The sequence below is a fragment of the Babylonia areolata genome, chromosome 5 (assembly GCF_041734735.1).
Source record: "Babylonia areolata isolate BAREFJ2019XMU chromosome 5, ASM4173473v1, whole genome shotgun sequence".
NCBI lineage: Eukaryota > Metazoa > Mollusca > Gastropoda > Neogastropoda > Buccinidae > Babylonia > Babylonia areolata.
The window spans coordinates 2,530,322-2,540,816 of NC_134880.1; the positions used below are offsets into that span (position 1 = coordinate 2,530,322).

At 42.2% G+C, this 10,495-nt stretch overlaps 1 protein-coding gene across 1 annotated transcript in view; it reads left to right on the forward strand.

Moving 5' to 3' along the window:
- The window catches only part of LOC143282559 (uncharacterized), a 10,918-nt gene extending 9,905 nt beyond the window's left edge, over window positions 1–1,013 (forward strand). Inside the window, exon 6 of the mRNA XM_076588246.1 lies at window positions 1–1,013. This exon is cut by the window's left edge and continues 30 nt beyond it. Within this exon, the coding sequence (XP_076444361.1) occupies window positions 1–920 (920 nt within the window). The 3' untranslated portion in view covers window positions 921–1,013.
- The last annotated feature ends 9,482 nt before the right edge of the window (window positions 1,014–10,495 follow it).

The following is a 10,495-nucleotide window of genomic DNA, read 5'->3' on the forward strand; positions in this document are numbered from 1 at the left end:
TCTTAATGGGGGTATATCTTGCTATCATTGGTATCGCTGACAGGGTTTATTACGGACTTTACCGATGGTATGACGTGTCATGGAAACACAGCATATCCTGCAAGTTGGCAGGATTTCTGTCTCTTGTGTCAAGTGAAGTCTCTGCTTTTCTTATCTGTCTTATCACTTTAGAGCGTTTTCTGGTCATTAGCTTCCCCCACAAAAACTTCCGTTTCAGTCGGCTGTCTGCACATTTAGCTTCTGTGGCCGTGTGGATTATTGGTCTGACACTGGCCGTCATCCCTCTTCTGCCGGCGACATCACACTGGGAGTTTTACAGTCAGTCAGGCATCTGTATCCCCCTGCCTGTCACCAACAAGGAATTTGGTGGCAGTGGGTATTCCTTTGCTGTTATCATTGTGATTAACTTTGTTCTCTTTCTGTTTATTGCTGTTGGTCAGCTTCTCATTTACTGGTCCATACGGGTCAATACAGTTGACTGCAGTGATTCTGGCAGAAAATCCAGAGACACTGCTATTGCTCGTCGACTGCTCTCTGTGGTCCTGACTGATTTCGTGTGCTGGTTTCCCATTGGTGTCTTGGGGATAATGGCTCGTAGTGGTGTCCCAATTTCTGGCGATGTCAACGTAGCCATTGCAATCTTTGTGCTGCCGTTCAATTCAGCGTTAAATCCGTTTCTGTACACTCTGAACATTGTGATAGAGAGGCGACGGAAGGCCTCGAATGCCAAGAAATCTCAAAACGAGAGTCAGTCTGTCCAGAATCGAACCAGAGTGTTCGATGTTGTATCTGAAATCAGGAAAGAAGAGAAAGAATACAGCAAGGAGGAAGCGTTTCAGTTGTTCCAGAAGTTTTTGGAAGATGGTCTGCTGACACCAGATCAAATCCGAAAATATGTTTGGGAAATTTACGAAGGATAATGATGAAGATCTTCACCAGTAGATTCCTTCTTGCCATCCTTCATTCTTTCTGAACATACCTTTCAACATATTAGTTTTACGATGCATACAGTATGTTTGCAATTGCTGACATTTTCTTTGTCATCTTTGCCATTCAACATGACAGAGTGAAACATTTCCGAACGAATAGACCAGTACATTTTGGTGAACTTTTTCTGTGCTGTTTATGTGATCTTGATGTTATGTGACCATTAAAAAAAAAGGAACGTGGTAAATGATCCACAATGACCGGCTTTTTGCGATGTTGTCTTTTTGTAAAAAAAGGAAAAAAAGTTTTTGTTGGTAAGTTGTGCAGTTTAGTATTATTCTGTATCAAACTAGAATAGGGTGTGTTAAATTTACCACCGAACAGTATATCAATTACACGTGGATCAGTTACTATTTTGACAATTTCTTTTTCACATAAAATGTGTGGATTTTATGACTGTAATATATTTTGCAAATTGATTGTTTAAGTATAGATTCGTTTTTGTATTGAAAGCATCCTGCTAAAGTTTATATGGAACAGCACTGCTCTGAAGCATGTTGGCAAAATGAACGTTTACCAAATTGATAAGTGGTGTTGACGGCAGTTTCTGTTGAGAACTCTGAACTGTCAACCCTCTAGTCTGAATACACCGTGGAAGTGTTTTGCTTTGGTTGGAACCTTTTTCATTTGCATTGTAACCCTGTCTGAAATATGTTGTGACGTAACATTATTGAGTGTTTATATAAAATTTTTGTGCAACTTTTTTTAAATTTACTGTTGGCGTTGAACAATGAACACAAAGCCTTTATTATTTTGTAACATAGTAATAATAAAAAAAATATTTTTATCTGTACAATGATCCGGGCTCCTTCTAGTAAAAGTCTGTTGAAAGATTGATGCGATTTGATTTATACCGTTGATTTTCTTATTTCGGAACGTTCCTCGTGTTTTTTGCAAAAAAAGAAGACTGATAATATTGTTAAACCATATGAATTAAAAAAAAATACAATAAAGTGTTAAATATGATCACAATTCCAAAACATATGTTGCATGCTACCTTGTACTCATTCACAATATGTACATCAACAATCATTTTGAGCACGCATATCTAGAAGTAACACGAAAGTTATCATGCTTCCATGAAATAATCTAATCTGGAACCACTTCAGTTTGGTTTCCCTCATTTTTATCACAATATGGTTTTGATCCCTGTAGAAGGAATGTATAATTTTCCCTCAGCTGTTGTTGCGTTCATTCCATGTTTCTTTTTATTCGATGTGATTTTTTTTCCCCCCTTCTTCTGATATCACTATTTTTGAACAGTTTTCTAATGTCAACAGAGTGTATTGTATCTTTTTCTAAACCAGAGATCATGATGAACACCGGGAAATATTATAGTGGTGTTTGTTGATTATTTACTGTTGGGATAGTGCGTTACTGATATGGGGTCCACATGAGAAAACTCGAGTCAGAGGTCAAACTGCCCCCCCCTGCCCTCCCCCCCCCCCCCCCCCCCCCCCCCCCCCGTGACCCCCCCCCCCCCCCACCGTCCTCCCTCTCCGTTACAGTAATTGTGTGTGTTCCTCACTGGTTTATGCAGTTATGACCTGTTTTACTATTATTATTAATACAGATTTAGCAAATTTGTAAACTCTTTCGTATCTAACCACAGAGGTGTTGTTTTAGGTGCACTTCTTTTTTTGTCCAGTATGACGTTGTCAGTGAGGCGTCAGGACAGACTTGGTAAGGCGTTGGACTTGTGTTCCAAAGATTGCCATGATTGAAGGTCTTGTTTCGGCGTGGAGTTGTGTCATTGGGAAAGACATTTACTGTCAGTTACCTCACTTCACCCAGGTGTGAATGTTACCTGACTATTGTGGAAGGTTAAAACGGTAGAAGGACAGACCTGGGCCCCGCCTTCCCGTGCCAAGCCCTGACACAGTGGATACGGAGCTCGTGCCTCAACAGCCTAAAAAGGCCATGGGATATTTAGCCATTTTAATCGTATTGCTAAAATATAGGACAACATGTGTTTGTAACATATGACTGGCTGTTGTGAGCTTATTTGCACAGACTCAGACACAGATTCAAACACGCACACACACACACACACACACACACACACACACACACACACACACACACACACACACACACAGAAAGCATGTAGGCCTAATTGCGAACGATCCAGTCAAAGTGACCAGCTCAAAGTGACTATTTTACAGATGACAGGTCGAACGATCATTAAATGTAACTCTTTTGAAGGCTTTCTCTGATTGTGTGCACCAGGAAAAAGTTCGTCTACTCCTTTTTCTCAACGTTTTGTCAACGTTTGAAATAGCAGGGGTGCTTGAGTGTAAATACGAAGGAGCAAGTCTAATTGCTAACGATGGGTTTGGGTATATGTGGTCAATTACAACGGAAGCAGGTCATGAACTCATTAGACATAACATACTATTGGAACTTCGCACTAACTCATTCACATACACACACACACACACACACACACACACACGCACGCACGCACGCACGCACATATACACACACACGCACACACATTGCTGTTTTGCAGATTTTTGTCAAAACTGGCGTTCAGATCTGTCACCAACAAGCTTTCATATATCCTCCTAGCACTGGTAAAGTACAATTCATTCAACATATCGAATCAAATCAGCTAGGTTAAAACTGTGTTAAAGTCCTACTTCTTGCTTCCCTTGATTTCACGATTTTGAGAGCACGTTTGTGAACGTGTTCAGCAGTGGTGTGCGAAGAGAAGAAAAAGCGCGGAAATAGCCGGAAATAGCTGATTCTTTCGAAATGGATATTCACTGAGATCAATAGAACGAGGTTGAAGAAGCTGAAATGTGAAATGTGTGTGGTGATGATGACTCGAAGTGGGGTGGTTCACAATTCGTTCTCAATTACACGATGTTCGGAATTAGGCCTGACTACCCTTGCACGCGCGTTTCTTTACTTGTGCTTTTTCAATCATTAAAATTCGTCCATTTTGCTCAGAATGTGCATTGTGTCTTTTTTTTGTGTGTGTGGTGGTTAAAGTTGATGCGACACATGAATGACGAGAGCTACAGCAGTATGCAGGGCAATGAGGGACAGTGGTCAAATCATTGTCCACCTCCCAGGTCAGCAGAGGTCCAGACGTTACTGTATATAACGTGCTTAGAAGCAATAATGTCTAATTCTTGTCAACTGTTCGCGAGTTGAATGAAAAGCACAGAACTTCGGCAAGCAAAATATGGCCACCTATATGTTCACGTACGTACTTAGGTCTTAGAGAGGAGCGGCCTGCCCAGCATCGAAAGCCTGCTGATCCAGTGCCAGCTATGCTGGACAGGACACGTTGTCCGCATGACAGACAGCAGGATCCCGAAGGTGCTCTTGCATGGCCAGCTGAAGGATACCTTGAAGACAAACCTCAAAGCATGTGATATAGACACCGCTTCCTGGGAAACATGTCCTTCTGGAGGATGCTGTGCTCTAGTGGCATAAAGACGTTTGAAAACAAGAGAACGCGTGAGCGAAGGAAGCAAGGCTCAGCTTCTGGAGATGTTTTCCCTTGCAACACCTGTGGGAAGTGCTGTGCATCCAGAATCGGCCTCTTCTCCCATATGAGGACGCACACCGACAGATAAGCCTGCCTGCCTTCTCATCCGTCGGTCCGACGGGAGACTCCATCACGTACTTAGTTCCACAGCCAGAGGCGGTAGGGGAACAGCTGGTGACGTTGTGACCAGCTTCATCCATTTGACCCGGTCCTGCCATGTGTAAAGCGCAGTTAAAATCAGACATGCTGATGGATCCTTTGACTCATGCTGATGTGCTGGCCAATAGGCTGTCATGTCACTGTCACTGTGATGAAGGCTGTCATGTCACTGTCACTGTGATGAAGGCTGTCATGTCACTGTGACTGTGATGAAGGCTGTCATGTCACTGTCACTGTGATGAAGGCTGCCATGTCACTGTCACTGTGATGAAGGCTGTCATGTTACTGTCACTGTGATGAAGGCTGCCATGTCACTGTCACTGTGATGAAGGCTGTCATGTCACTGTGATAAAGCTGTGCTCAGAGGTGAGGACGTCAGTCATCACTCTTTCGTTGGACGTCTCACTCTCTGGATTGTATTACATGTGTTCAGCATCATCAATTACATCACGCACAAGTTTACAGAACGTGGTGATTGCACTCAAGATTCATGCCACTCTGAAATCATTTCATCGAGATTCAGCATTTAAGGGGTCAACCATCAATTATCTTTTCGTAGCACAATAGCAGGAACTGCTTCTGGAGCAGAAATGGGTCACCACTGTTAATCTCACGGAATGTGCTTCTTTTGGTGGTGGTGGAAACATTTCAATATTCTTTAAAAAACCCATGACAGTTTTGGCACAAAGCTTCATCTACTAATGTAGACTGTTAAAGTGATGTTTTAGCATTGTATAGTGCATAAGTAAAGCAAATTGCAAATCGTCTAATTGATAATAATAATAATGATAATAAAAATAATAATGATAACGATGATAATGATACTACTACTACTACTACTACTACTACTACTACTACTACTACTACTACTACTAATGATGATGATGATGATAATGATAATGATGATGATGATGATAATAATAATAATAATAATAATAATAATAATGGAGCATTTTTATTCTGACAGCACTTGGACATTATATCGTTCGTAGAAAACGGTACAGGGGAAGTAACTGACCCTGAACCCATCCTTCTGATAACAGAAAAAACGACTTGGAAGAGATACGAGGGTCATTCAATAAATAAGGTGAATTTTTCGGTATAAGGACTTCTAATACAGATAGAAGCTTACTTTTTTTAAAATTTGTTTTGTTTTGTTTTACTTCTTTTTCACATGGATTTAATTTGTTTTGCAGATTAAAAAAACTTTGAGAGTTTTGGCGATTAACAAAGATGGCCGACCAAGAAGCATGCTCCAGGATTGAACAGCGGTCAGTTATCAAGTTTTTGGTTGCTGAAGGGTGCAAACCAGTTGAAATTCATAGGAGAATGTCAACTGTGTATGGTGCCACATGTTTCAGCCGAAAAAAATGTCTACAAGTGGGCTAAATTGTTTAAAGAAGGACGGAGCAGTGTTGAGGATGAAGACAGGCCTGGAAGGCCTACAGAAGTGAGGTCTCCTGAGGTGATCGAATCAGTCAATGACCTCATTCAGTCTGACAGAAGGGTGACAGTGGATAACATTGCAAGGACTTTGAGCTTATCTGTTGGGACAGCACACAAAATTGTCCATGATGACCTTGGCTACTCGAAGGTCAGCTGCCGGTGGGTGCCAAAGATGCTTACTCCAGAGCACAAACAGAGGAGGGTCGAGGGTCGGCTGGGAACTGCTCCCTCATCCCCCTTACAGCCCAGACCTTGCCCCTTCAGACTTTCACCTGTTTGGTCCCTTGAAAGCGTTCACGAGAGGCACGAAGTTTGAAAGTGACGATGAAGTCAAAAGTGTTGTGAACGACTGGCTGAGACATAAGTCCAAAGACTTTTACGCTGAGGGAATACGGAAGCTTGTGCACTGATGGGAAAAGTGTGTGACAGTGCTGGGAGACTACGTTGAAAAAAAAAAAAAAAGTAAGCTTCTATCTGTATTAGAAGTCCTTATACCGAAAAATTCACCTTATTTATTGAATGACCCTCGTATGAACCTCCATCGTTCCAGTACATCTCTGTTTTTTCCAACAGAGTGTGCGAGAAAGATATCGTCTTCATATCTATTACAGGCAGCTTTCCACCTTTAATTAAGGCATTGGAGGGGAGGGGGGGAAGAGTGGAGGGAGGATGTCAATCAGTGATAGTCAAGTTCTTCAATGTCAGCCCGGGGGGCTGTCTGCCTGTTTGTCTCACCGTCTGTCAATTTGTTTTTCTCTTCATACAGTATGAGCATGTTATTCTGCTGTATCTTCTTTCATGTTGGAAAAACAAACAATAAAAAACAAAACAACAACAACCAAACAAACAAGCCAACAAACAAACAAACGTGTTAATCACAGACAGTCAGACAGACAGACAGACACACGCAAACACACAGACACACACACACACACAGACATAGACACAGACACACATAGACACACGCACACATGCACACACACACACACACACACACACACACACACACACAGGGATTGAATACACACACACACACACACACACACGCACACACACGCACTAAACAGACACACACACACACACACACACACACACACACACACACACACACACACACACACATGTATATACACTTACAGAAAGAAGAAACCACAACAACAACACTTTGGTGTTAACTAACTTTTCGCCTTTATTGGCTTGATCACAGTTACAGCCCCAATGGTTTAAAACACACATGCAGTCCTCTTTTATAAGCCTCTGAGTAAATTAACTAAGAACAGAAAAAGAAAATGGATATAAAATTCGAATTATTTAGTCAGAAAATCATGCAGGGTATGCTGCTGTTGGCCTTGGATTAGAAAATAAAAAAAAGAGAGATTGAAGATATTTAGAACAGTGTTCACAAAATGTTGGAAAGAAATTCCCCACCACACACATTTTCACCAATCTCTACAAACGCAAACACTTGCACACACACACACACACACACACACACACACCCACGCGCGCGCGCAAGCACGCACGCACACACACACACACATACACACGCATACATACACACACATTCACACAAACAAACATACACACACACCCTTACACAGACACACAGACAGACAGACAGACAGACACACGCACACAAAAAAACAAACAAACAAACAAACAGACAACAACAACAACAACAAAAAACAGACACACACACACACACAGACACACACACTCACACACACATACACACACACACACACGCGCGCGCGCACACACACACAGGGATTGAATGTATATATGTGAAGCGTCAATCCCACAATGAGAGACGAGACCGACCAATCATCGGCTGTTGCCTTCCCACAGTACGACCGCATGCGTCCTCATCTCCAATGTCAATGACGTGTTCATGTTCACGACGTACTTCTATCGCTGTTGTTGTTGCTGCTTCTGCTGTTTTAGATATTGGTTTGGAAAACTCACTTCCTCATTCAAATACTTCTCCTGACCTCTTTTTCATTTCCACTACATCATGATTTGTACACGAACATATCGTTTTGTTTTATTTTCTTCCTGAAATCGCAGGCACCATAAAAACGGTGAAAGGTTCATAGCCTATCACGCCCACAGGGGCAGTAGATTCCTACTCACTGTGTCCAGGGCTCGGCATAGGAAGTCTGGGCTCAGTCCTCTACTTCTGCCGTTTTGATCTTCTCCAGCCGAAGTCAGGCAGCCGTTCACACCTGGTCGGTGTGAGGAAACTCCAGGTAGCGGGCCTTTCCCCAAGGACACATCACGTGCATTGCAGAAAAGGGGCCAGACCCTGCTCACGTGGCCACCACTGGGTCAGGAGTCCAACTTTTCTGTCACGGCACCGCCAAGGTTTCAGAAATTGTAGGCACCAGCATCCCCGAAAGCGGTGTATGGCTGCCTTCATGGCGGGGTAAAAAAAGGTCGTACACGTACAAGACCACCTGTGTACATACGGATGAACATGGGAGTTGCAGCCCACGAACGAAGAATAATAATAATGAGATTTAGGTACCAGCATGAACAGAAGTGGATTTATTTTAAATAACAAACAAAAACAAACAAACAAACAAAAACAAACAAACAAATACAACAAACACAAAACAAAAAAAAACAAACAAACAACAACAACAGAAAAAACAAAACAAGCTTATGCGATGTTGTCTTGTTGGGGCTAGGGGGAGGGGGTGGGGGTGGGGTTGATGCAATGAAAAGAATGTGCAGAGGGAGATTGAGATGTGTGTGTGTGTGTGTGTGTGTGTGTGTGTGTGTGTGTGTGTGTGTGTGTGTGTGTGTGTGTGTGTGTGTGTGTGTGTGTGTGTGTGTGTGTGTGTGTGTGTGTGTGTGTGTGTGTGTGTGTGTGTGTGTGTGTGTGTGTGTGTGTGTGTGTGTGTGTGTGTTGTGTGTGTGTGTGTGTGTGTGTGTGGGTGTGTGTGTGAGGGAGCGAGCGAGCGAGAGAGAGAGAGAGAGAGAGAGAGAGAGAGAGAGAGAGAGAGAGAAGGACAGACAGTATGAAAGACATAGACAGACGACGTTATGGTCATACAGACAGACAGAGAGACAGACAGACAGACGGAAAGGGTCCACCAAACACAGTGGGACAGAGACGCCATTTCACTAATCGATCACTCCCCAAAAACCACGAGTTTTGGTTTTCCGATCGGTGAGCAAGCAGTAAAACGTTTGCTGTCAATCATGACAGCATGATGAAATCAAACAGCACCGCGTTTGCCCGCAGTCAGACTAACTGGGGACGGAGGTAGTGGATGTGTTCCTGTCTACAACCCCCGTTGCGATACAAAATGTAACCACGGTAGAGATTGTCCCACAGGTAGAAAGTGTCACCCTGGTGCAGAATTTCATCCTGGTACAAAATGTAACCATGGTGCAAAATGTCACCCTGGTACAAATTGTCACCCTGGTAGATAATGTTACCCGAGGAGTCAGACCCGACCCCAAAACATTACTCCAACAAATAGTGACAAACCACCACCACCACCACCACCACAACAACAAAAACAACAGCAACAACAACAACAACAACAACAACAAAAACCCAATCCAACATGGGTGTGTGACATGCTGGTAGAGAATGTTACATTGGGTGCCATTCTGTACCAGGTTATGTACTGGGGTGACAATTTGTACCGGATGACATTCTGTACCGGGGTGATATTCTGTATTGAGGTGACACTCTGTACCAGTGACATTCTGTACCAGAGTGACAATTTTTACCACAACATCCGCCACACAATGATGCTTTAAGATTGACGGTACTCGTGGTATATGTGGCTGCTTCCGCTGTCAGGCTGTACCGCTGTGATTCCATGGTATAAAGTGTGCAGTGGTGGACAACTCATTTCATTCCGATAAATCTTTGTTCAGCTGCTGTCCTATGACAGGTAGACTAAACACAAATGGCATAACAAAACAAAGGTGTGCATACGTGTAACATCAACTGTTTATGGTTGGTAAGTATGATTGTGATTTTCGTTTTCGGTGTTTGTTTGTTTTTTTGTTCGAATTTTCTTTGAATTTTTTCTATCAACGTGATTTCTTTTTAAATACAAAAAGCCAGGACATCAGCTGGAGGAGATGCGTTGTAAATAGTCATAAGGAATCATGACTGGTGTAAAGAAGAAAATCTGTGTCAATTAAACACACACACACACACACACACACACACACACACATATATATATATATATATATATATATATATATATCAAATTCTCTCTCTCTCTGTGTATATGTATATGTATATATGCATATATGTATACATATAATATATATATATATATATATATATATATATATATATATATAATTCTCTCTTTCTGTGTGTATATGTGTGTGTGTGTGTGTGTGTGAATAAACATAATGCAAAAC